This window comes from Chlamydotis macqueenii, chromosome 12, assembly GCF_036417535.1.
Source record: "Chlamydotis macqueenii isolate bChlMac1 chromosome 12, bChlMac1.mat, whole genome shotgun sequence".
In the NCBI taxonomy this organism is placed as follows: domain Eukaryota; kingdom Metazoa; phylum Chordata; class Aves; order Otidiformes; family Otididae; genus Chlamydotis; species Chlamydotis macqueenii.
In genome coordinates, this window is record NC_141567.1 from 21880404 (window position 1) to 21907997 (window position 27594).

The following is a 27594-nucleotide window of genomic DNA, read 5'->3' on the forward strand; positions in this document are numbered from 1 at the left end:
CCAATTCTAGCAACCACCACTGGCTTGGAAGGCCTCCTCTTGAAGCGAAACAACGTTCTTTCAAGTACAGTACTACTCGTACTAACCTTTGCAAAGCCACCTCACAGATAAGTCAGAGCACAGTAACTTACTGTAAAGCACTGTAACCAATAGCATCCATCCTCCAGACCAGGCAAGCCTCCTTTATTTTATCTCTGAAAAAAAATTCCTCTGACATCTTCAAGGTTTGTTTCCTCATGCATAAGTCAATCCAGATCAGTAAAGCAATTGCCTTGCAACAGAAATGTCAGGCCACCTACAGAATAGCTACAGAATGCCTCCGTAATGCCATGCTATCATTCACCTCAGACTTGCCACCACCGTATTCTTATAGAGAGACTATTGAAAGCGTCTGTCTCTTGCATCTTCTAACAGAATCCAGCACAGGACAGCTACAAAGAGAAGAGCTCTTCCCTAGGACTGAATCAATGGCCTGGCTCCAGCTGGAATAAGCAGAATGCATGGAGCATGCGCAGCTGGAAGCGCCTCAGCTAGATGAGTTGGCAGGCTAGAAGCAATTTTGCATAGAGTCCTACAAACAGCAAGTTCGTTCTCCTGCAATACGCTATGCATCAGTCCAAGACCACGAGGCACCCAGAGAAATCCTAGCATCAATCAAGCATCAGTGAAGCATGAGCATGCACACACCCACCTGGGCAAGGCATCTGTTTGGCTCTGCACAATGGATGCAAGCAGGTGGACTTGACAAACATGGTGCTCACAAGCACATTTTTCAGTCTAGACATTTCTTTGCTCTGTCCTAGGCTTAAATTCAGTTAGATACATTAACACTATGTAAATCATGGTTTAAGACATAAGGCTTATGATTTGGCAACCAGGAATGTTTTGGCTTCAGTGAACTCCAAGACAAACATAACAGCAATGAACTTGGGAATAAGGAGTTGTAGCTTTATAAAAGAATGAAAAAAGACACTTTTTTTTTTACTGGAGCTTAAGATCTTAATTAGGGACTCTGCTCCAACCAACTTTAAGAGTATTGTTTCCAGAGACGGCTAGGGAAGTTCTGAGTTAAGTAGCCATCAAAAATAATTTTAAAAGTTATTTATTAGTCCTCCTGCCAGTTTTGACCTTTGAGGTAAGTGTAACTATTCTTAATGCAGCATCATTTTGCAAAAAACTTCTAGACAAAGCTTTGAGGAGCAAAGCTAGATATGGTCTTTGCCACAACTGCTAACAAGAACCTTGCAAGCAAGAACTATAAAATTAACTATTAGGACAGTTTTATGCTGTTCTTCAGGAAATCTGTGAGAAGCAGGGGATTTTTCAGACACTAAGCCAAGCAGATCTACCAGTTTAAGAGTGAGGGACAGTGCAGGAGACTTCTCCACTCTTCACCCAGTGGAGCCAAGTGGCAGTGTGTAAAAGGAAACATTTTACTTGACAGCAGCCAAGTACTAGAACCGCACTTTATTGACCAAAAAAAAAAAAAAAAAAAAAATCAACAAAAAACCCCACCAAACCAGAAAGAAGTCTCTTGCTAGCAAAGTCGTAAACCAGCCTTCTCAGATTTCACTTGGCACACACTTAATAAGGAAGATATCACTTTATGCTATTTGGAAAGTAACTACTTTTCCAAACTGTGAATTAAACTATAGAAAACATAAACCAGTAAAATAATCTTATTAGCAAAACTGTGGGTTAGTGAAAGAACGTTTTCCTTTCTTGCTTCCCCTCTGCTCCGTTAGGGGTCTCTGTCAGGCCTGACACCAGCCCACTAATCTGAATTTAAGCCCAAAGGAAGTTCACTAGTGTAGCACTTTGGCTGTGGATACATTTTGTGTTTCTTTTAAGAGCACTGCAGACTTTGGAAGCAGCTGATCACTCTCACTTACACTGACAAAACTCACAGAGACTATGGCTGGGAGCAATTATCCTATTCCTATGTTATACATGTGTCCCATGTGACATTACTCAATATAAAGCTTTCAAAATCTCTTCTCAGCCTCACTGACATGCAAACAGCTAAATCACTACAGAGCGGGTGATAAAACTGACCTAATGAGGTTGCACGTTAGCAAAGCTGTGGGGAAATCTTTATACAACATCTGCCTATGGCAAATCTGTCTCTTTGTACTATCCCCATTGTTTACATGTGAATTAAACCACCCCGTTCCGGTCCCATCCCCCTCAGCATTTTTTTCCCCATTTATTCAACTGCCTGACATCTAAGCCTCCAGAGCTCAGCAGCGAGGGAGGAGGGTACTACTACCTATATCTTCTCAAACGAATGTCCTTACCATTAGAGGAAATATAAACAACCAAAATGAAAAATTCTGTGTATTTGGAAAAAAAAAAAAAAAAGGAGTAACTGCTGTCAGCTAAATGTTACTGCAACATGGCTATCTCCACTGAAAGGCGAGACTGTTTTAAATGATCTGGTTACACAGGTCTACAAAGTCATTAATTTGAAGACGAAGTGCAAGTCACAGATATATTAAGATACACTCTTAATACACTTTTACAAAAGGCACTGCTTCATAAAGACACATTTCTGAAAGGTCAGAATGTTCCCGGCCAGATTCTGAAAGGAAGTGTGAAATATGCATGAATACTAAGAGCTGGGCTCCCAATACAAGACATAACCAGAGCTGTAGCTGCCAGGGCTCCAACTGTCGTTAAAAATAAAGAGATGTTTAAATATGCCAGACTTCAAGAGTTTTAAACCAGGAAGCTTGGTGTCTGATACACTCAAGTGAAATGCAAAACGTGAACACGGCCTTTCCTGTCCTGTGAATTCAGGAGGTCACTTCGTACTGTGGACGACAGCGTGAGACAGGTGACCAGATGTTCACTTGATCAAATGAACCAACGTCAGATCTTTCAACCCTGTCAACCCTTGCACATCAGCAAGGGTACAAATCTAAATTAGTGACAGTCTTGGCTAACAGTTCTTTTATTGTTTCTTTGAAGGAGTAAGAACATTTAAATTGGTGGAAAACTACATTGACAGCAAGGATTACAGGTAAGAGAACTCTAAGAAGCTTTAATTTCCATTTTTAAGAGTAACAAAATATTCCAATTCTTTAAATATTAATTATCCTCAAAAACGTTTCTACTCAGTATCCAGAATTACCTTTGGAATTTTCTACTGGTTACAACAAATACAATGTAAGGCCTTATTTCAGCACCTGAAAAGCAAGTTTTCCTTTATTAGTTTTCAATACAGATGTTCCGCCATGACAAATGCTAGGTCTCCTTGTCGAGCAGTCAATTCTTAGCTTTTTTTTTTTGGCCAAATATTTGTTTCTCAAGTAATCGCGTTAAACATCAAATAAAGTTGGGCTCTTACAGTGAGATCTTACCTCCCACGTTATACCTTCTTTTGGGGAGCAGGAATTAAGGGTATAACGTAATCAGGGTACAATGTGACCAGCTAAAGCAACCAGGACTTGCTTACGAGTTCACAAAACCATTTCAAGCCATGGAAGAGCTTATTCCAACGAAACACAAGTGTCACGAATGTATGCTCAGGCGTAACCACCGAAACACAGACACTTTAAGAACACAGATCCCTAACACCTGTCCATTTCAGTAAGGTACAGACATACCTGCCCCTGAAGCTCCTTGCCTACATTTCTGACTGAACATTGCTTCCTTGTTTATCAGGCAAAAAAAACCATCTGACAATGACTTTTTTTTTTTAATATGGGTTAACAAACAGAATACCAACTTCACAAACAAAACAAATGACGTTATAACCAACCCCATTCCGCACACAAATAAAAACTAATTTCCGCAAGGGAAAATTTGTGACAAATTTTCAAGGAGACAAAACCCAAAAGAGTGCCGCTGCTTCCTGCAGTGAAGATACTGCTTTGTGCGTCAACGAGGCACTGGGAAGAAAAAAAAAAAAACCACAAAAAAACACCACCACCCAAATCAGCGTGAAGCCCCCACCCGCCTAACTGCCCCCTCCGCCGGTGGGGGCGGCCCGCCCCGCCGTGAGCCGGCCACCGTTGCGGGTCAGGGCGGGGCGGGGCCGGGGCGAGCCCACCACCCCCCCCCCCACCACCCCCCACCGGGCCCCACCCGCCAGGAGATAACGGCCCGCAGGGTCCGGGGCGCCACCGCGGCCCCCGCCGCCCGCCGGTACCTGAGACGCTGAGGCCGAGGGGGGAAGAGGCCGGTGCCGCCGGCGCCCTGCTCAGGGCCGGAGGGGAGGAAGCGGCCCACGGCAGGCACCGGAGGGACCCTGGCGCGGCCCGGGAGGCCGCTGGCTCCTGCTCGGCGGCGGCGCCGCTACCCGCCGGCTCGCCCGCCGCCGCCCGAGCCCGGTGACACGCCGCGAGGCGGGCGACGTTTTGTTGTTGCGCAGCCCCCGCCGCCGCCGCCGCTGCCGCCGCTCCCTTCCCAGCCGCCGCGCGACACTCGGTGCTGCTTTACAGCAGTCCGCAAAGCGCAGCCGCGCCGGCTCGCGCCCCTCCTCCCGCCAGACGCCGCGGGCGGCGCCGCGCCCCCTGCTGGGCGGAAGCGGGAGGCCGCCCGTCGCCCTCAGATGCCAACGCTCAAAAGCACTTCCAGCTTAAAAAAACGGCCAGAAAAGGGTTATGTACTGCCAGGCACATACACCCAGGATTTTAGAGCGGAAAAGTAGTTAAAGGTGGTGTTCGGAGCGCGCTGGCGTCACCAGCAGACAGGTTTTGGAGGAGCCGAGCAGCCTTCCTGCGTCGTTACAAAAGGCACGGTCACCGGGGAAAAATGCACTTTGAGACCATTCATTGAGTGAGTTTCTGAGCGGAATGTCCTCGGAGCAGAAGTGGATTAAAAACAACATGGAAACTATGCCTCAAACAAGGAGAAAAGGCTTTAAGGAAAGACCCTACTTCAATAAATACCTACCTCAAAAAAACCCCCCACATTTCTAGGGGCAGGGAAAAAAAGATGACTAAGCAAAGGAATATCCAAATATATCAAAAAGTGTAGAAACAAAGTGCAAAAGGTGCTAGACTATGTAAATTATATGAAAATAAACAAGTTTTTCAGCTTTATGCGTAACACGAGGGCAAAGGAAAAAGTGAGACCCACGTACGGTGAAGGCGGAAGAAAGGATCACAGGTGGTGACGTGTGGTGCCAAAACCGAAATAACTCATTTCTGTTTTCAATAAAGACAAAAATACAAGTCCAGCATTAGCTTGCCACCTTTTTCTACATAATTTTGGGGGGTGTTTGTTTGCTTTTTAATTTTTAAATCAAGGAAATACAGTACGTTGCATCCAGCCAGACTTCAGTGAACAATGGCATTGGGCCACGTACGAAGTAACCCCTGAAACTGGGGACTAGAAAAATTAGAAACACGATTAAAATACTCAACAGGAGATAGCAACAGTGGAAAGAAGGTCATATCGTATTTGACAGAGGTCACTAATGGCTCGATTGTGTAAGCAATTGTAGTATTTATCATTAATGACTGAAACCCAAATTGAAATACATTAATGAAAATCTGCTGGGAGGGGAATCAAAATCATACACGGGAAGAACTGAACGACCTTGAAGACCAGACGAACAGGAGGAAGGTGAAAAAAATTGTGGAGTAAAATGTAAAGAATGTACAGTTGAGTATTAATGACTAAAAGTTTTGGTATATATTGGGTATTTGTCAGGTAGAAGGCAGTGGGATGAGAACTGCAGTAAACCATGTAATTAAGAGAATTGCCAACAGCCAGCAACATGATGTAGACATGAAAAAAGCAAACATGTCTGTACAGTATTTCAGTGTAATATTTTTCAGAGAGAGAAAGGTTTCAATGCTATTTTAAAAATTATTCCCCATATAGTCTTAAAACAACTTTTCCCAGCTTTTTAAAAAATGTATTGAGGGAAGATGAACTCTAATCATAACAGGACACTGAAGGGAACGTGGCATATGTAATATGAGAGGCAGCTAGTGAAATTGGGCTGGATTACCTTAAGAAATGAGACGGAGGAATGTTCCCCATAAGCTGATCAGAGGCTAATAGCCGTAAAAAAAAATATACACCAACTAGTTATGTATTTACCTGTTTACTTAATAATTGTTCTGAACACTCATGCCAAAGATGACAGAAAGGTAGTGCTTGGCAGAGAAAATGTACAGAGTCACTCTATGCCCTCCAACTGGGAGACATACAAAGACCATTTCAAAAACAAAGCCCCAGGAGCTACAGAGTGGCTAGAAATTTCAGCGCGCAAATGGAAAGGCAATGCAAGAGAAGTGTGGATATTCTCCACTGTCTCCCGGTGCGAAGTCAGAGCGGCCAGATGATCTGTAAATGCTTTCACTGTATACGATTTGGTAGACCTCGCCTCCCTGGCTAAACTAAAATAAATTAAAGGCGGAATTCCTGGGATCTTTATTAGCTACGATTTCCTAACTCCTGTTTCACTATGGGCTACCAGCTATCGAGAACCTAGTAAGTTGTGGGCTAGCCACCCTTCCATTAACATTTGATAGAAATTAGTTTGTCAATTACTGACTGGTTATTAACATAATTTTAAAAGAAAAGTGATGCAGAAAATGCACTTAAATGCCCAGAATTATTCACAATTATTTTTAAACAGTGTTTTCATTTTTTTTAACTTCAATCTATATATGGTATATTTATTAAAGTCATTTCTGCCATTATTTTAGGATCTTGCAGAGACAAGACAGTTGTCTTGAAAATATTTTATTGATTCCTTGGACAAAGCAAAAGATTATCCTTTTCCCACTTCTTAGCTACAGAAAACCAAAAGGTTAAATCAATTCATTCCAAATCACTAATGCAAATTGCAGCATAGCTTCCAGGCTACTGTGTCATCAATTCATACTGAACTCTTCAACTTCTTCTAACTAGAGCTAAACAAAACCATTTATATGCGCACCCCAGGGCCTGGCAGAACTAAAGACAGAGAAGAAACTATCTTACCCAAGATCAAAATAATGCCAACCAGCAGGAGGCTGCACTTTACATTTTTGGCAAAAAGGCAAAAATCTAAGCCAACCCCTAGGCTGAGGTACCTTCGGCAGCTCGGCTTCATGGTTGGACGCAGCCCTATGCAGTTTCAGTTTGCTGGCTGACGAAGGAAAGCTGGGCACAGCTGTTTCCAGGTGCGAACCCCAGCTTCTAGAACGCGGTCCCGCTGGGCGCCTGGCCAAGACGCAGGCTGCACGTTTTCAGGAAGTCTTTGCTCAGAGTTCTGTTACCTGCAAGCCTGGTAGTGTCCAGCACAGCGTGAACAGTATAGACCTATACATCTCCTGCCTATGTATGGGAGTATCTATCTACTGTCACAAACACTGCTGGAGGAGCTCAAAATCACTTGCAGCCAGGGAATTCATCCAGATGGAACTGCCCATCCTTGACATTTACACCATACGTCGTCGTGTAGACTTAAAATGGACCATAATTATGCAGGTATTTAAATATTTGTGTTAAGTCAATTCACAATTACTAGTAATATTAATAAACTGTAAAGCCTCTTGTGGTAGTATGTTGTGAGGATTACACAGAAAAAAAAAATCGCAAAAATTGTGGGATTAATATTCAGATGATACAAATTGTCACAGCTCAAATCAGTCCAGATGAAGAACTCAACAGTGAAAACTGGAGAAACAGGGAAGAGGATAAAAAATGCAGCAAGATATGTATTAAGAAAAGTTGCTAGTAGGGAACAAGGAAAGACTGATGCATTTGCAGAGTCAAAAATAAAATTCGACCCCTGCCTGTGCTATATATTTTATGATGATAAATACAAGAAATTTTGTAATGTGATTGATCTAAGAGCTTTTGAAAGCCTTGGAAAATAACACGCACCATTCAGGTAACTCTCTATTTGTAAGATACATGGAAGAACCAAATGCCTTACATTACAGTAAAACATAGATACAGAAATGACCCATTAGTCACTCATTTAATTTCATATTAAGTGATAAAGCTTTGAAAGGTTAGAAACAGCATTTTTGCAAAACATTACTTCAGAAAATATGCAAATTCCTACTAAGGTCTCAATAAGGCAGATATTCTAAGTAAGGTATTTTAAGTATTTAATTTGTCATGTAATTAAGAAGGTGTGGTGCATGTAATTACTCAGAAACAGCTACTTTGTTGGCAGTATTTTAATGGGTCTTTTTCTTATTGAAAATCAAATATGCCACCAACCTGTTAATAGAAAGGTCGCATGAGATATTCCTTTGTCTTCTTTCAGTGCTTATACAATAACAGGGCCAAATCCATTTTTGTGTTTTAATGATGAATCAGCAGCTAATTTTAGGGCAATTAGGTTTAAAACACACAAAAGCACCCTGCATTTAATGATCTGATTTTACACTAAGAAATTCAATAGCCATTTCCTACCATGTACATTTACTTTCATTACCAAAATGAAGGAAAATATTTGTGTCTGATTTACAAGTAAATGACGTTCTTCTCCTTGCTGTTCTGTAGAAGAATTGTAATAAGAGCTACTTAGAGATCAGAAACTCATTTCTGCAACCTTCTGACGGCTCATCATACAGCATATCAATAATACATCAAAAAGAAAACTATACATTTGGAGTGGAAAAGGCTATTTTTTTTTTACAGCAGTAATGCATATTAAATTATCAGTGATTCTTAAGCTCAAAATTTATCTATTGTCAGTCATTCACTGAAAATGTCTCAAATGGAATTATTCATTCTTGCTTTGTCTGCAGGGGAGAGAAATAGTGCAGCAAACATACCAGCTACAAATTTTTAAACGTAAGCTTGAATACGCTTGTTTGAACAGAGTCAGGTTGACAGCAGGAGTTACTAACAGCAAAGTTTGAAATTGCAGTAAGCAGGCAACGTAACACGAGAACGGGGACAAGACTCGGTGCCTTTCGCAGTAAAAGGGACTCTTCCTGCTCATTTCAGTTAACCAGCATCAGCCCAGCGTCTCACTTTTTAAAAAATGTGTTAGATCCAAAAAGGAACCGAGTCATTGCATCGCTTATTGCTGTAATAACTAGCTTTGATGTAGTCAGCACCCAAAGTAGAATCCAAAATACTGTATTAGAAACTTTGATTTTTGAAGCAAATAAGCAAAAGCTTAGTTACAGTGAAAACACACATTGCAAAAATCAGTTTTTAAACCACCGGTATGTTAAGCAGAGAACTGCATACAGCTTTGCTGACAGAAAGACAGGGAAGAGCAACGTGTGTCAGATGGGACAGGGTCCTGTTTAATTGTAGGCACTCTATTTGGAGGTGACCTTCCAGCATCCCCAATCCCCCTTTTCCTTAAACCAACATCTCTTCTTTTTTAGAAGGCTTTTCAGAAGGGGACGTGGACAAGCAAGTGGCTGTGTGAAGAGAAGAGAACTGGGACAGCCTATTCAACTCTAGGTGAATGCTCTAGCCAGGAGGTGTCCTTAAAAAAAAAAAAAAAAAAAAAAAAGGCTAGAACTACTTCTGTATGTTTTAAAAATACTGATCATCACTGCATTTTCACAGAACCAAATCATGTTGAAACCACACAGAGTATACGAACTGCATTAAGCCATAAAAGATGAAATAGCTAGTGTTTGGTCCTCCATTATGCTTTCAGTGTGAGGTTGGCAATAGACTGGTCAGCACTGTTGAAACTGGGATAATCTTCTATGCAGAAAACAGCAAAATTACAGATCTCAGGGAAAAACATTAAAAATCTAAGGATTCACAATTTTCAAGTGTCTCTTATTCAAGATAGACAAAAAAAGAATTTAGAGGAACACAGATCTGGATTTCTGTCTTCATTGTCGTTTAAATAAGTATACCTGGGCCAAATATTTCTCCTCTTTGAAAGTTTATTACCATTTCCTCATTAAGCTTTACCACAAATTTTAGAACCTAATGGTATAAAACAACCTTCTATTTGAAAAGTAGTAGATGGTTCAAGAGACTACACATGAACAAATAGAGTATTTTACCTTTTAAAAAAACAATCAAACAAACAGGAAATTAGAAACCAGCCAACTTAATTAACATTCCTGGACAAATTGGAAATGTTTGTAGATACCTGGAAAATAACAAAGTGATAAATAAGTAACAACTGACACTATTTGTTCATGACAGTCTATCAAACCAACCTAATTTCCATTTATGGTTCCACAGCCAGAAATAATAAACTGCTCAGAAAAGAGCTATTGTAATAAACCTGCAGAAAATAGTTAGAGTGGATCAAAAGCAGAACATGTCAATAAGTTCATGAGGTTGAAAAAGGCGTACATCCTACTGAGTTGCATAATCAGAAGTGTTGTCACCAAGATAACTTTGAGAAGCTGTGGAAAGATTGGACAGGAACTAGAGGGGTGCAACAACAAAAGGTCATGTGTTTCAGAACTCTGATTTAAAAATGGAAATAAGTCATGCTTTTAAATAAATAAAAAAAAAAGACTGAACAAAAATATGGGAACAGTTCACGTAGAAGGATGCTGCAGAAAGAAAGGGAACGCTGTCTTTTATATTGACTTGGCCTAAGAAAGCTAAGTTGCAGCAAAAGGGATTGAATCTAGACATTTGAAGGAGGATAGTTAAGGACTAGACTGCCTGGGGAATGAGTGGAATCTGTGTCCAAGGCTTTAAGAACAGGTTAGGCAAACATCCACCACAGTTGTTTTCATAACAGCTTATTGTGCCTTGAGGCAGGATGATGACTGAGAATACAGTCTTAAGGTCGCTTTTGGCCCTGTTGGTTGGGGTTTTTTGGGAGGGGAGTTATGCGTAAAGCTTTCACACCTATGTGACATCAACCAAGAAGCCGTGAGGTTTAGGTAAATCAAGCAACCCCTACAGAACAGTGCAAATGCTGTCTTTTTTAGCCCTCTCATCTTTTTTTTTTCCCTGAAATTGGACACAGTAAACCTGTCTTCACAGTAAACTAGAACCTAACCAGTGTCATTTGCATGATTTTATAAAAAGAACAAGCGCAACAGCAGCATTATTTATCTAAAACATACATGTAATTACCAGTCCAAACTGTGTTTTCTTTTATAGATTTCTGCAGATGCTTAACTTTTAAATACATGGATAGTAGTCTGTTACTGATAACTAGTTAAGTAAAGTATCATTTAAATACTTCCAAGTGCATTTTGAAAAGAAAGAAAAGGATGGTGTTAGAAATGTTTGCAGGATTCAGGACTTCAACTGCACTAAAGGCTGTTTAACCAAGTTATTAAATAAAATGAACCCTCATTAATTTTGTCCATTTTTATCAATATACAATTTAAGAGACAGAAGAAGAGGATTGTTGGTTAAACTGGTTTAGATGTACTTAAATGCAAGCATTCTGCCTCATTTCAAGATTTAACAGCAGCCGTACCATCTAATATTGACAAAATAACTTCAAGTGTTCTCCACAGAAAGCCAATGAAATGGCAACTATGAGGTAACACCTTCCACTACCTGGTACAAATAAATAATAACAGAAGGTACTTTATTTGTCAACAATTTAAAATATTACTATTGTATTTCTAGAATACTTCCAATAGAAAACTGTTATGCAAACAGATTTACGTCTCCCTAGACCGTTCTTCCTCTAATACTTAAAATCAGTGGAGCTGCTGATTAAAGGATGTAATACTACAATTTCATCTGAGTGAAACTGGGAAAATCGGCATTAAATATTTAAGCATATTTCCTAAGCTCGAAAAGTCAGCGGCCAGAGCAAGCAAGAAGGCACAATCCAAGTTGTTAATGCGAAGGGAGAAGCACCAATAATACATAAATATTTTGCTTTTATTTAGGGAAAAAAATTAAAAAATCAGAGTTAATTTTGACACAAATCCAATGAACGCTTCATTACAAGCGCCAACAAACCGCAAGTAGGCGTGCCTCAGCAAAGCTTTCAAAAACCCACAAGAAAAAAAAGAGAAAAACCTGCAGCGGATTCCCGCCCTGGGCGGCCGCCCCCCGCCCCGCCGGCAGCGCCCGCTGCGCCACCGCCCCACACTTATTAAAAGTTGTGGCTTTTTTTTTCCCCCCACCCCGAACGGGCCCACAGCGGCACAAAGCGTTCAAACACGAGCTCTCGGCAGACACCAGCGACCATCGCGGGTAGAGAGCCGCTTCCTCGGGCCGGCCTCGGCCCCCAGCACCCGGCGACGCCTCCACGCCAGGCCCAGGCCCAGGCCCAGGCCCAGCCCCGCCGCCCGCACCGCCCCCGGGGGGGAACCTCATGGCTCTCTGCGCCGCTCCCTGCAGAAGCGAAAGCCCAGCCCCGAGCCGTGCCGAGCGCCGGCCCGTCCTTCCGGGGCGGGCTCCGCGGGGCCGAGGCGCGGCCCGACCACCCCCGCTCCGCCCGCCGCCAACCTCTCGCGGGGAGGTCCCGGGGCCAGGTGAGCCGCAGCGCGCCTGCGCCGCACCTCCAGGTCGGCCGCGGCCTCCATCCGGGTACTGGGCGGCCCGGCCGAGCGGAGGGGGGGGTTTCATTGTGCGTGCAGCTGCCGCGCTCAGTCGCTCTAAAATGGCCGCCGCCGCCTCGTCTCCCGCCGCCGCGGGGACTCCCGCGGCACCCACCGCCCCGGCGGCGGTGGCGCTGCCCCCCGCCGAGAGCAAGAAGATCACCGATCTGCGGGTCATCGACCTCAAGTCGGAACTGAAGCGGCGCAACCTGGACATTACCGGGGTGAAGACCGTGCTCATCTCCCGGCTCAAGCAGGTGAGAAGGGCGGCACAGGCCGCGCCGCCCGGCCCTGCCCCACCCGCCGCGACCCGCCGAGGGGCCCAGCCCGCCGCCGACGGCCGCCCGGCTTCGGGGGCGGGGCCCTCCCGGCCCCGCCGGCTGCCCCCGGTGTGGGGGGCGGGACCTCTCCCTGTGCCGGTGCCCGTGGAGGGGCGAGGGTCTGCCGTGACCGGGCAGACCCGGCAGCGCGGCACGCCCCTCTCGGCCTCCGGGCTGGGGGGGCGGCGGCCGGGCCGGGCCGGGCCGGCCCAGGCCTTGCTCGGTGTCCCGGCTGGCGGAGGCCGGGCTGGCCGGCGGAGCGAGCCCTCCGGTCTTGCGGCCCGCCCGCCGCCCCGGGGCTGGAGCTCGTCGGGCGGCCGCCGGGGCGAGCCCTGGGGCTGGCTGTTGCTGTAAGGTTTCTGTGCTTTCCTCCCTCCCGTTTTTGTGGTGCCCTTAATGTCCTCGCGGATGTTGTAGTGGCCTTCCAGTGTTAAGTTTCCAAAGAGAAATGTGCTGATCCTTGATAAGCTGTCCTTCGAAAATGTCATTTTAACAGCTTAAACTTATCGTTAGCGTTCCCTCCCAGCTTTAAGTGAAAGGTTTAATCCAAAGTGCTTTATAAAATATTTCTGAGATCAGAAAAAAAAAAGAAATTTTTTGGTTTACTGACTTCTACTGAAGTCAGATTGTCTAGCTTCCCTGAAATCTGTTAAAAATTGTAATTTTTTTTTTTTGTCTCATTTAGGCTATTGAAGAGGAAGGAGGCGATCCAGATAATATTGAAATAACTGTTTCAGCTGACACACCCACCAAGAAACCAGCTAAAGGCAAAGGTATATCTGTTGATATACATTATATTCTTAAGCTGGATTTGTTGCATATCTCACCATAAAGAAGGAGTGTGGAACTGTGGTGTGTAGTTTGGGTACAGTTGTGACTTTACTGTTTGTGACCTGTGTCATGTAAGACATCTTTTGCCTTGCTCATCTGCTTTCAGTCGCTATATGTAGGAAATGTGTAGTGATGCTGGATATATATGGAAAACGAGTGGGTTAAGAGCTGCGTTATGGGGTAGTGGCTGGACTGCTCGCAGATCCTGGAGACTTGCACTGTGCGTGCAGAGGCTGTGTAGATGATTTGTGAGATTTTTGGAATATGCTGTTAAGAGTTCCTGAACGTGGAGCATTACAGGCGCAAAGCTGTTGTAGGAACTGCTGTGCGGCTCTGCTGCTGGGGATGGGTTGCTCTCCTGTCTGAAAGTATCTGTGCAACAGCAAAGGGAGAGCTGAGAGGTTGTTCATCAAGGAGGACGTGCTGCACCTAGGTTAGTGATGTGGTATGTGGTAGGAGGTCACTGCCTGAAGAGGACTGTGTTGTGTGGGTTTATTTGCATACTTTTTACTGAAGACAGGATTTAGATCTATGAATTTCCTGAATGGTCTCTGAAGGCTTGCTGTGAAATGTCTAATTCAGAGAGTTTAGTTTTTCTGTTGTGAAAAGTAATTATTTGGATTCTATACTGAACTGTTCAGCAGTGATTGTGTTGGCTCTGTTTTCGTTTGCTAAGTATTTAAATATTGTTTTGTGACTTTGGGTTCTGGGGGATTTTTGTTTGGATTTTTGTTTTTCTGTTGTTCTGGGAGCATCCGTAATCAAGCCATACTGGGAAAGGAAATGTCTGTTTTATGGATAGTATTCTGTGTTGAACATACATGTGAGAGCATTCATGCGTGTCCTATAGATACCTGTTTTGGGAATTATCAATCTTATACCACTGTCACTTGTCTTAGTCTGAGTTTTGTGGTGGAAGTGGTTGTTCATGCTTAATGTCTGGTGCTGTGAATGGGGAATTTAATAGTAAAATCTGTCTGCTTAGGAAGTTTGAATAACTTATCTGTACTTTTGACACACTAGAAAAATGAAAGGAAGTAAACTTTCACAAAGTGGTTTCATTTTGTTCTGTGACACTACTTTATTCTCTACTCTAGGAAGGTAGCTGATGCTTAAGCAAACTGCATGGAAGCTAAGTAAGGAAACGCTTCCATACTTTCACGTAGACATCTAAACGGCTGCTTGTTCTGCTGTGATGAACGCTTCTCTTATCTGCTGCTTTTCATCCTCCTGTCCTCCAAACTAATATCATGCTGTGCATGATGTTCTTGAACTGGCTCCTTGTTTAGTTATACTGTTTTGGTTCTGCCAAGGTAGCTTGCTGCTGCCTGGGGCAGGGCTTCTCTAGCTGTTCCCTGCCACTTCTTCTGTGGAATCAAATTGTAAGGCGTACATGTAACACATTCATTCTTGGTAAAGCTCAAAGTAAAATTTGACCTTCATGAAGTTCTTATCTACTCACTTTGCAAGCTCAAACATTTTTCCTCATTACTTTTTGGATTACAGAAGTCTTACGAGGAAACTTTGTGCCAAAAGGTTCATGCTGTTCATCTTCAGATACAGAACAGGAAAAACACACTGATTTGTCTGGGGGAATTTTTTTTTTTATCTTACTGGTTTACTTCTAACTGTAAGAAAGAATATTTTCTTTCTTTTTAACTTTTCTTGTATGTGTTAACATCAGAATCAGCAGTTATCTCTTTCTCTGGTGCTTTCTGCTGAAATACGTTACTAGTAAGCAAAAAGTATCCCATCAAAAGTTGGAAATCTAGCGCTTCAAAAATCCATTCCCTAATGTGTCCCTAGGAAACTTTCAAAGGCACGTAGGAGATGCATGCTTATCAACTGAATTCAGGAGGACTGAATTTTTCTTTCACATTAACTATCTTCGTGCTCCTTGTGCTTGTACATGCTCTTCGCGAGGAGCAGAGCTGCCTCCTTTACTGATTTTGCTGACAGATTGCTCTAGGCCTTTTGCTAGTGCTTGCTTCCCCCACGCCCCACAGCTTCAGACTTAATACTAATGGGTCTTTAATTATTTTATCACTGTCCAGTGACAAAATTAACGGCACTACTAATCCTATAGTATTTTTTTCCCATGCTATTATTGCTGTACAAAGGAGGGTAGGAATATTAGATACTTGTTGGACTTAAGGAGAAAAGACAGCCTCAGAAAAGGCTGGAGAGTGGGAGTAGTGGATAAACCTTCTCACAGCACCCAGAGAGAGATGAATGGGAGGGAGGAAGGAGTTTCCCTTAAAAAAAATCACAAATTATGTCAGGTGGGTATTGGTTTTAGATCTGAATGTCTTTTGTAGCCTGTTATACTTCACCTCTTAAGGTCTGTGGAAAAAATTAGATGTCTCGTTAGAAATGTCTGGTTAGAAAAACTTGATCTGGAATATTGATGCAGACTGAGTTAGAGGGGGAATTGTGTGTGTATGATATATCTGTTTTCCCTCTCATTGCTTTTTTGTGTGCATGTTGACAAAAATGGAGGAGAATAGGAATGAGGCAGAGTGGGACTTACGTTCACATAACAGGATTTTGTAATGGCCTGATAAATCCATTTATCAACTGAGTATGTGCTGCAGGTTTTTACTGGACTGTGTCAAGCTTCTGACAATGATGATACAAAGCCAGCTTGCTATGAGATAGGAAAGAAACATCTGTAAAACACTATGAGCAGAAGAAAAAGGCCTTGACTAAACTGGTTTGAACGTAGACCTTCTTTCTGTCTTAAAACAAACAGCAGCTCACCAGTGTCCCACGCAAAGTTCTGCAGCGTAAGATATTGTATGAAAAAGGAGTCGTATTTAAAACAGGGCATTTAGTGACTTGCTGAAAACTGAGATAACATAGAGGGAACCATGTGGATCTTCATCAGGAAAGTGTGTAATTGGAGGATTTTGCGTGACAAAGAATGCTTGCAGAATGATTCTGCAATCCATCAAGAATCTGTGATCAATTCTGTATGCAAAGTTAGGAAAAATCTAACACTTTTTCCAGAAGCTAATTTAATTACCTGTTTGGAGCAAAGAACTGCAGAACAGCTGATCAGAGGAGCTGTACAGGTGAGATCAATTGGTTTTGCCAATTGAAGTGTGGAAGTTTAAAGATGGAACAAATACCAAGTGTTCCATCTTTAGTTGCCTCAGCTCTGCCCCTCCACCCGGGAATTCAGTAGCTGTGGACAAATTTTATCCTTTTGTAAAAAGATGACAGTTTTTGGAGAAAGCTGTTCTTTTCAAGCTTGAACATTCTGCTGCTTGTTCTGGTGTCTGGAGGAAGTTACTTTACTGCTAGTATGAAATATTTTTCAAATGTTTCTGATGTGAACATTCTGTTGAAGTATCTACAGTCAAAAATATTGCAGCATATTCATACCTCATAACTTGGTGATTGAAAGTTATTTTTCTGCCAAGTTTTGGAATTAGTCTGGACAAAGAACAGATTTTAGGCTAATCAATGTTAACTTCAGAGTATTAATGTGAGAGAAAATGTTTATTTGCTGCTCTTCAAGTTTCTAAGGCCAGTTAGGCACATACTACTCTGTGTCTTAAGTACCTCTCTAGTACTGAATTTCCAATTTGACACTACTGGTTTTAGATCAAATGCTGACAACTGGCAGTGGCTAGCTTATACTACTGCTCAAATATTTTTGATTTATTTATTAAAACTTTAGTTACTTTTAAAAAACCCAAACAAACATGTAAGTTGTACACTGGCCTTCAGAAGGAAAGTGGAGTGGGGAAATAGTCTCGTGATGCTGTCTGTCCTTAGGAATATTAAACTATTTTAATAAACTGTCAGTCGTTATTTCTTCTTCTGTTTGAGTTGTTAACATCTGTTACTATAGTTCTGTGATTTGATTTCTGAACCACTGTGCTGCGCAGCAGGCTTGCCCAGAGGTAGATCAGAGTTCTGCTGCCCACTAAATCATTGCTGGAGGAAGACAGGGATTTTTAACTGCACTGAAAATAGCTGTCATTTGGCTGTGTTACACACATGACATAATCTGCAGGGTACTAGTACAAATGCCTTGATTTTTAATCTTGAATAATCCAGGTTTTAAATTTTTTTTTAAATAAATATTTTTCAGAATAATTTTTCTAAATGAGTCTTCTTCCTGAGCTTTCATCTGCTTTTAAATTAAAAAAAATAAAATAAAAAGCAGGTGGTTGCTTTGTTGCTTCTTCTCAGTGGCTGGTTCTGTTGATCTGCTTTGCAGCTGGTGAATCAAATAGTAAAGACTTGAAAGTGACTTCTCCAAACGTTCAGGGGTGGGGCCTTGCAGACAGAGCTGTTTCACAGTTGATTAGGCCTCAGTGTTACAAGGCATGTTTATGTTAATTGACTCACCAAGTAGATTTCTTAATTTGTTATTATTTCTAGGTATCTGACTGGTGGTGTTCAGTCACTCTCTGTATCACTGCAAACTTCTACATATTTCTGTCAAGATTTAACTAACTGTTGAGACTCTACTTTTTCTCAAGTGTTTTACTCAAGATAGAATGCACTAGAAGGAAGTGAATACATTCTCCTGTTTTGAGGAAAGATGTGTGTGAATTATTTGTAAAGAGAGCATTCCTTTTGTAAAGAGAGCATTCCTTTTAAACTAGACTTTCTTCTTGCATGTTAATGAGTACATGGTGAATAGAAGAGTCTTTCTCTGGAGGGAGAGAATTATTAACCTAAAATACCTGAACTCAGTATTAGTGATAGAAATTTAAGATATTGTAAGTTGTAATCAACACAACATGCAGACTGAACCTCGGAAACACTTTACATAGGTGGTTCCAATGTTGGAAATTGTCTTAATCGTTTAAGTTACAATATATCATGCCTTACTGAAGCGAGATATAAACAATGTACAACAGACTGTAGGTAAGGCTTGCATGTGCCCTCGGATATGAAGAGGTAGTCTTGCCAAATACTTCCTAATTTCATTAAGGTGGGGGTGAGTGATATCTCTAATGAGCTGCACCAGAGAGGGTTATGAATCTTTAATCATATGATTACAAGTGATGGCAAATCTTACTAATCAGAGTATCTGACTTTGCAAAGTACATCTTTTCTAAAAACCATACATGACTAAGAGCAGCATCCTGCAGACACTTGTAAGACTTAATTATTCTTGTTACCCTGTAATACCGTTTAAGAATACAGAAATGTAAATTTACTTCTGTTAATATTGTGGCGAATGATACTACTCGAATTGCAGCAGATCTCTTAACTAACTTACGCTATAAAGAGTTTATTCCATTGTAAAGATTTCCTTTCCCCCTCCTCCTTTTGGCCTCCTGTCCCATGTTTTTGATGAATCTTTAGCATCAGGTACAACACAACCCTGTTGGGGGTTTCAGCAGGAGTACCAGAAGAAATGTAAACACTAATTCTTCCAAAATTTTATGAATGTGTCACTCGACTTCTGCATGGGATGCAGATGTCTAGTTTGTTTAAGACTAGTCTAAAATACACTCTTCTATAACTCTGCATACACTCAGCTAGCCTGAATTTTTAACGTAGAGGACCATGAATAGGTAGAACAAGCTTATTCTACTGTAAGGGTTGTAAATGAGATGCAAGCTAAGCCTGCATAATGTTATAGCAATGCTTTAAAAATGTTCTAAATCATCTTCTTACTTCTAAGGAGAATATTCATTCTCAATGTAAGTAGTCTGTTGCAATTTTATGGTGTGTAGCGATTGCTGTTGCCAGAAAAGGGATTGAGCATGGCCTATAAAGGAGTGCCGTCATTCCAAGGTGAATTAGTATTTGTGGTGTTGGGCACACAGATTTGTGGGGAGAGCTGCTTACACCACTGACATTTTCAATAGCTGCTGCATGGGTAAACTTGGACATGAATTTTATCATGTGCTGACAACTTGTATGACTTGAGACCTACTGTCCCTGTTTCCTGCAGGAGATCCAGCTGTTCTGACTGTAATTGTTAACGGACCTTTTAATCCCAGTTATTTTCATCAAAATGATACCAGTCTTGAATAGGTTCACAGAAACAGTCAGTTTCTGAAAGGTGTTTGTGGCAGTCTGACTTTGGTTATGTGAAGGTTCGAGCCAAGCGTGCCTTTCAGTACCTCGCTGTGGATGAGTATCAGTGTGGCAAAGTTTTTTGTGATTTTGTGGATGCTGGCTTTTTGGCAAGTTACCGTACTGACATCTGAAACTATCTATGTCGGAACCTTGAAGTGCCACTTCTGAGCAGTGTGGCTCTAACCAGATCAAAGTAAACTGAAACACAGAACTGAGAGGAAAGCAAACTTACTGCCACTTTCTGGCTTGAAGCTGAAAAGTGAAGGTCATTGTTCAGGTTGCCTTACATCTTGGAATACCTCTGGTACTCAGACTAAATGGGGTTTATTGCAGAGAAAGACAAGCCGACCAAAGGCTGATGAAAACATGCGTTCCTGTCTGGTTTAATCTAGCAGCAAACAAAAGATATGGACAGCTTCATTACTGAAAGGTGCAACCTCCTCTTGATGAGGAGGTGTCAGTAAAATAGAGTTTTCTAGTTGCCATTGCAGAATGATGGGACTAACTTGAGGTCAATATATATTTTTTTTTTTTAAATTTTTTTTTTTCCTATTCTTTATAAAGTCTGGGTTCTTGTTCACCTGCCAGACTTCCTCAGGCAAAGTGAGTGAATTTGAATGGATATGACAGTACCTGTTCGATAGTTGCTAAATATGTCTAGCATCTGCTGTGAGTGTTTGCCTTTCTCTGTATGCTTAGGTGCATATGGGATGCAGGAAAAACTGAAAATGGAAAGCAGTTGAATGTGTGTAGAAATCCTTGCTGTGCCTCACTGCTTTTTATTTATATTTAAGATACTGTGGCTGTGGATTCTATCACAGAGCTCTAAAACAGTAATACGAGTATGGGTTAGTCTTGCTTTCAGGCATCAGCTGTGGTGCATCTCAAAAACTGTCCTTTCCAGTGTGAGTGCATTCCTCTTTCGGATGAAAGCTAGCTTCCCTAAGTATACCTGTGCTGCTGGCTTTTTGCAGTGAAATATCACAAATCTGTTGCATTACAAATATAAACAAGAATATTTTGTCTGTTTCAAATGAAGTAAAATCAACAGCAAATCTCTTTATGCCTTTAAACCTGACTGTTTAGATCTTGTGTGTTGCAATAGTAGAAATCACTTCTGCCACGTGTCTTTTCCTGGAGACTAGTGTGTATCTGAACTCAAAACAACGGCATGCTGCATATATGAGTACTGTCAGTGTGCCACTTTTCAGTGTAGTGAGTAAAACCAACCGGAATCTAAGTAAAACCAAAACAGTAGTCTTTCTTCTTGCCCTGTAGTTGAGCAGTTTCCAGCTTTGATATGCAATTTAAGAACTGTATGTGAAAGACTATGGAAATTAATTGCTGACAAAATTTGACTGTTCCAGGTAGCAGAGATGTCCATACGGTATCAAACTTCAGCTTGTTTTTCTCTTCCTTTTGAATACCTATAGAATTGGTTTAGCCGTTCATTACAGGATGAAGGGATGAGGGAAGATGTGATGTCAAAAAATAAAGCGTTAAGTGCTGACATGACTACCATCTCGTTTGCATCTTGAATTGACCCTGAGTTTCAGTAGAAGATAGTAAAGTCACTTCCTAACAGAACTGCTTTTGTACCTTGAGCTACTCAAAACCATTGCATAGGCTGATCTTTGATAGAATGAATCAGAGAGACAGAATGCTCTACAAAGGGTGTGTTTGTGTGGAGATACTTATACCTAGTGTTCTTTGGTCTTGTTTTTGCAGAAGATTAAGGAAATGCAATGGGTTCCAAAAGGAACTGTGTCTAGCTGTCTTCTCCACAGAGCCGTCTTTATTAGAGAAAAATGTGTGTGTGCTGGATGAACAGTATTCTTCAACAGAGCATGCCCTTAGTAGTAAAGAATATATAGAAAACCCAGGTGCTTCGCCTGACTCAGTTCTTCGGCTGTTTATTCCCTCTAGTGATGAAAAGGGAGGTAATTGTACCCCCGTACTCGGCACTGGTGAGGCCACACCTCGAGTACTGTGTTCAGTTTTGGGCCCCTCACTGCAAGAAAGACATTGAGGCCCTGGAACGCTTTCAGAGGAGGGCTACAAAGCTGGTGAGGGGTCTGGAGCACAGGCCTTATGAGGAGCGGCTGAGGGAGCTGGGATTGTTCAGTCTGGAGAAGAGGAGGCTCAGGGGAGACCTTATAGCTCTCTATAACTTCCTGAAGGGAGGTTGCAGTGAGCTAGGAGTCGGCCTTTTCTCTCGTGTAGACAGTGATAGAACTAGAGGCAATGGTTTCAAGCTGCGCCAGGGGAGATTCAGGCTGGACATTAGGAAATATTACTTCTCGGAAAGGGTAGTCAGGCACTGGAATGCACTGCCCAGGGAGGTGGTGGAGTCACCGACCATGGGGGTGTTCAAGAAACGTTTGGATGTTGTGTTGAGGGATATGATTTAGCTGAGAAGTATTGGTGATGGTTGGACTGGATGATCTTTTAGGTCTTTTCCAATCTTGATAATAATTCTGTAATTCTAATTCTGTAATTCTGAAAAGCGCTGAAAAAAGTGGCTTGGGGGAGCTGTGCAATTGCCTTACTTGTGGATACTCAAAACCACAGCTAGATAAAACCTCGAGCAATCCAGTCGTATTTGGATCCTAGCTCTACTTTTGAGAGGGAGTTTGGGGAGACTAGATGCCCTTTAGAGGTCTCTTAAAGCCTAAATTTCTCTATGATGCTAATTATCCTATAAAGTAAGGCCTTTCCAAAGTCTTAAGTCATAAAGTCTAGTTAACTCCAGTAATTCTAGAAATGTATGCTTTGATTTTCTCCTGAATTCCATAGTCACTCAAAGTAGAAGGATTGGTGTTAAAATCACTAACTTGGATGTAACTGCTTGTCTGTGCAATGGCATTGATTGTTCATGCTGGCTCAGCTGATTTATTTTTTTTTTTTTTTTTTTCCGTTTCCTCCTCGCCTTAAAAATACTCAGTTTTGTAAGAGTTTAATTATAGTGAACAGGTCAGATAAACTAGAACATATAGAGAATAATAAACTAAGGCTCAACACATAATCAGTATTGGAAAAAAGTCTGCTGTACCTAGCAGCTCTAGTCATTAGCATATCCTGTTGTTCCAGGTAAAAAGCAGGAAGCTGATGAATTAACTGGTGATGCTTCAGTTGAAGAAGATTCCTTTGTCAAGGTAATAAAAGTATGTACGTTTCTTCCCAGTTTATATTTAACTTCAATGTTTGTCTTTATTTACCAAAAAACCTTTCCATTTTCCTTGCGCTAATTTATGTGGAAATGCGGAGCATTGTTTTAACTCTGTTCACAGCTGTGATGCCTAAGGGTGTGAAGGTGTGGGGTTTTTTAAACATGCTATGAATTTTTATAATGGATGTGATACAGTATTTTGCAGAAACAGTGATTCTAAGTTATGCCAAATATTTGTTGTTTACACCAAAAGGAAGGTGAATTGGAGACTCAAGATGCAAGTGATCAAGACGGAAATGATGAATTAAAGGAGTTTAAAGAATCTGTTGAAGATGAGAACTTGAATTCTAAAGAACTACCATCTGCAGAAAAGAAGAAATACCATGACCTGGAGCCAGCGGAGACAACAGAAGATGCAGAAAAGGATTCTGAAAGTCAGGTACTTCGTTGTATTTTTACGTGCATTTTAATCAGCAAAATGTACATTTTTCTTAGAGTGTCTGTATTATTAGGAAGTCAGAACTGGTCTGAACACTGAGCTGAAAGATGCAAGTCCTGAGAACTGCTCATTGATGTTCACCCTGTTGAGTGTGCGTCCGCTTAACTAAAATGCTTTCCGAGTTAACGGAATCTCTTGACTCTCTGAATGTTTAAGTGTCTTACAAATGGTTTGCTGAGCAAGCCCCTTTTATGTTCTCATAGGAAAATGAAGGTCAAGACATAGAAGATTACACTTTTCCAACTATCCATGTAAGTTCCAAGTCAGGTCTGTTAAGCAGATTTTCGTGCCTACTTAGTTGGAAAAGATCACTTTAGACTGGCTTTTTGTTCTAGCATGCGTTTTAGAGAGTCAGATGATGTAATACAGTAAAGGTAAACAATATGGGAAGCTTTCATTCGTATTTTTTTTATAATGCAGATAATTGTGCTTTCCAAATAAGGTGTCCTATTTAAATGCAAATCCCTGTCTACAATTTGGGAGTGTTCAGTGCGTAGACTTAGCAAGGAATATTTTTTCAAACTCTTTTAGAAACACTTCAGAGGGCTCTGCCGAACACTGACGTAATATACACACCCTATACAAGAGTTTAAAACTCTTGTTTTAATGTAGAAATTCACCTTTGGAGAATGTTGGAGAGGGGGTGTTGGTTGTTTGGGGTTGGGTGGTTTTTTGTTAATAGTAATGTCTGTAATGTCTTCAAGCTCAGAAGTTCATTCTGAGGTACATGGAATTGATGTCTGAAATGGGACATCTCATACGATGTGTCTTGCTCAGTGAGGTTAATGATAAATAAGTAAATACCTATTAAAATCATAGTTTCATTTTTAAGTGCTCGGTGGAGGAAGCCTGCCTAGTTTCTGACTTGTGTCCTAAGCTTTTAAAGCTAATGATGGATCGCTTGCGTTTCACTGACAGTAGTAATCAGCAGTCTAATAGCCGTTCTGAAGGCTTTAGCAAGCCATGGGACAGTTTAGAAATGTCCTGTTAAGTTGAGGGGGGGAAGAAAATAGCTGTGTGCTCCAACCCATTGCAAACCGCAAGTGTTGCAGTACCAGTGAAGCTTTGTACAAATTGTCAGTGATTTGACAAGGGAGGTGCACAAGCTTGGTTTGTACATCATCTTTTCTTTAGAAACAGTTTTCAGTTCATTTATTTGCCTTCATGCAATAGAAATTCTGTGGAAAATATGAACTGTTCTGCTTAGAATTTTAAAGCAGGAGACATTTAGTCTTGACTTCCTTTTCTTGCAGGATGGTGAAGATGAAGAAAATGAGAAAGGTATGTTTAAAGTTTAATAGTGTTCAGAGCTCTTTAGTCTGATAGAACAGGCAACTTTCTCTTGTAATATTCAGTCTCGTTATGAATATTGGGCTTGTCTCCAGTACTAAGTATCAGTTGTCTCCGTATTAAGCTCAGCACCTGGAATCGTTGCGGTCAGTGGGTTTATTTCACTCCTGAGAGTTATTTTACTCTTAAGAGTCAATTACAGTACTTAGTTACTGTGGTGGATGTATAATGTAGTTGTAATACTATGATTCTTAATGAGAAAAACATAGTATTCAAGGACTCTGATTTTAGTACACGGTAAGTCGTGATGCACAAGCTTCCAACTTGCGCTGCAGTAACTGGTGTTTATTGAATGAAATGATACACCCTTACACTGAGCTCGAGCACCCAACAAATGTATGGACCGTCGTGTGCTTGGCTTACTGTCACTTAGAAATACCAGTTGTGTATAGAATGGTAAAACAAGTGTTTGGAAACCCGTGGAGTGGCTACCTTTATTTTAAGCTGTGCTCGTTAGTGAGACTATAGAAGGAACATAATGCAGTTGGGCAAACAGACTTCCTGGACAGAAGTCTTAAGGATTCTACATACTGTTGGACTGGAAAGGACATGGAACACCATCACTTTACACAGGATGGAATAGACGCATTACTGAAGTTACAGGATAAAACTTCAGACTCTGTGTTTACGAGGGACCCTATGGCTGAAGTGTCTCATCTGCGCAAATCCAAGAATACGGCTGGAGATGCCTCTGTGGGACTGAGATGGAAAATCTGCCCAGTGGATGAAGACTGAGAACCGTTTGTCTACGAACTCTGGATTAAAGGTCACTCCTCCATTTTCTGCAGCAGCCTTGTACAACTAACTTGACTGCCAAACAACTACTTGGAAAAGGAAAGCAAAAGAGGACACCGGCGTGGAAGGCTGACTGAAATTCTCCAAGACTGTAATTCTTTTGGATTTGGGAAGGTTAGAAGTCCTGGAACCAGGAAGATTCAAAGACAGATTAAATCAAACTGTGAGCATCCAAAGCAACTATTTTCTTCTGGAATGCTAAATCCTAAACTGGAAAAATGGATACTTCTCATGAAGAACGGGTATCTCCAGGATGGAACCATATTCTCCCTCCTAATGTTTTGGTATTTGTCTCTAGAAAATGTGTTTTGCCGTGAAGAATAAGTGATCCTGGGTAAAGGATTTATATTTGTGTTAATACACCTTGTGTTTTTTTTTTTTTTTTTTCCTAACCTTCCATCAGTGCTAATAACTGGCTTTGTATTTTCTAGGTCCTATTCTAGCATATGCATATGAAATTGTTTAAACTTCTTGTTTTGCCGTATTTATTCCTGTTAAATCCTCTTAGATAAAGCAGGTTCTGGTGATGGTACACAAGAAGTATCTAAACCTCTTCCTTCAGAAGAAAGCCTAGCTGAGGCTGATCACACGGCTCACGAAGAGATGGAAGCTAACACCTCTGTGAAAGAAGCTGAGGATGATAACATATCGGTTACAATCCAGGCTGAAGATGCCATCACTCTGGATTTTGATGGTGATGACCTCCTAGAAACAGGTAAAAATGTGAAAATTACAGATTCTGAAGCAAGTAAGCCAAAGGATGGGCAGGATGCCATTTCACAGAGCCTGGAGAAGGAAAGCAAGGACTATGAGATGACTGAGAACCATAAAGATGGTAAGAAGGAAGACTGCGTGAAGGGTGATCCTGTCAAGAAGGAAGCCAGAGAAGGTTCAAAGAAAGCAGAATCTGGAGACAAAGAAAAGGATACTTTGAAGAAAGGTCCCTCGTCTACTGGGGCCTCTGGTCAAGCAAAGAGGTTTGTTTTTCTATGTCAGTTCTTTACGATACTGAGTACCAGCATTCAATAAGATCACTCTACATTAAGGGGGTAGCAGCAAGAATCTTATAATTAGTATCCTATGCTCCTGCCTATAGATTTTTTGACCGCCATAAGTTACTTTTTAAAATTCAAGATCTTCGTATAGACACTATGTCCTACTGATTGCATTGTCGAATTGTCAGCATTTATTTATTTTTTTCAAATTGACGATTTTTTTAAATGTCCTTGTGATGATGGTAATGAACAGCTATCAGTTCTAAGAAAACAAAATGAAGTCAAGTCCCCGTCCTGAAATCTGGAGAAGATTGCCATATATCCACTGAATAGAGTTGTCAGAAAATCTAGATCTTCAGGCATCTTGGGGAAAATCAGTGCAAGAATCCATAAGGGAATCATTTGTTCAAATATACAGTCTAGCCCTTTTTTATTTTTATTTTTTTGAAATGTTAACTTGTCTGTTAGTATTAGTATAAAATGCTACACTTACCAGATTCTACATTTTCAATTTTTTCTGATTTTTAATTTGCTTCTCTAGCTCTACAAAGGAATCTAAAGAAAGCAAGACAACATCAAAGGATGATAAAGGTAACTATTACAAATTAGGGTAGTGTTGTCTTGAGCTAAATGCTTTCCTGTTTGAAAAGTTGCTTGCTACGTACTAAAATGGCTTATATAAATGAACTCATCCATCTGTGGTAAATTATGTTAGAGGTACAGTAGTCATTAACTATATGTATATATATATATTTTTTTTTTCTTCTCCTTATGCCAGATTCCTCATAAGATCAAAAATTCTAAAGACTCGATTAAAATATAGTCTCCTATTTCAAAACACACTTGGGAGCAAATTCTGCTTAACGTTTCCTAACGTTTCCTGTTTTGATGAGAAGGTATCATTTTTCAGATATGTCCACTGTAACTCACATACAGCGGTTTGGCTTGAATTTATACACCGAACAAGCACAGAATAATTCCAAATACTTAAACGTAACACCAACAAATTTTTTTTTGTCTTGTTTTTAAACAAGTGAACTCTTAACTGAGTAGAACAGCTGAGGTGCCAACTAGCAAAATTGCACTTGTGGCTGTTTAGTTTGTGAAAGTTGGAACTAATTGTCTACCTTGGAGGTTCCATCTATTGGCGTAAACCCCTGAG

At 41.2% G+C, this 27594-nt stretch overlaps 2 protein-coding genes across 11 annotated transcripts in view; one reads left to right on the forward strand and one right to left on the reverse strand.

The window, feature by feature from the left end:
* The window catches only part of RNF111 (ring finger protein 111), a 46667-nt gene extending 42285 nt beyond the window's left edge, over positions 1–4382 (reverse strand). Inside the window, exon 1 of the mRNA XM_086757739.1 lies at positions 4154–4382. The gene's annotated coding sequence lies outside the window, so the exon portion shown is untranslated. The remainder of the gene's footprint in view (positions 1–4153) is intronic.
* A 6545-nt stretch (positions 4383–10927) lies between these two features.
* Positions 10928–27594, forward strand: part of SLTM (SAFB like transcription modulator) — a 28020-nt gene continuing 11353 nt past the window's right edge. For 3 of the 10 annotated variants that reach the window (XM_086757727.1, XM_086757729.1, XM_086757733.1), the window contains exons 1-8: positions 10928–12676; positions 13425–13512; positions 22715–22788; positions 23047–23232; positions 23496–23543; positions 24546–24573; positions 25946–26414; positions 26974–27023. In XM_086757727.1, the coding sequence (XP_086613853.1) occupies positions 12194–12676; positions 13425–13512; positions 22715–22788; positions 23047–23232; positions 23496–23543; positions 24546–24573; positions 25946–26414; positions 26974–27023 (1426 nt within the window). In that variant the 5' untranslated portion in view covers positions 10928–12193. The remainder of the gene's footprint in view (positions 12677–13424; positions 13513–22714; positions 22789–23046; positions 23233–23495; positions 23544–24545; positions 24574–25945; positions 26415–26973; positions 27024–27594) is intronic. The other 7 variants (XM_086757728.1, XM_086757735.1, XM_086757732.1 and 4 more) reach the window with 5 other exon arrangements.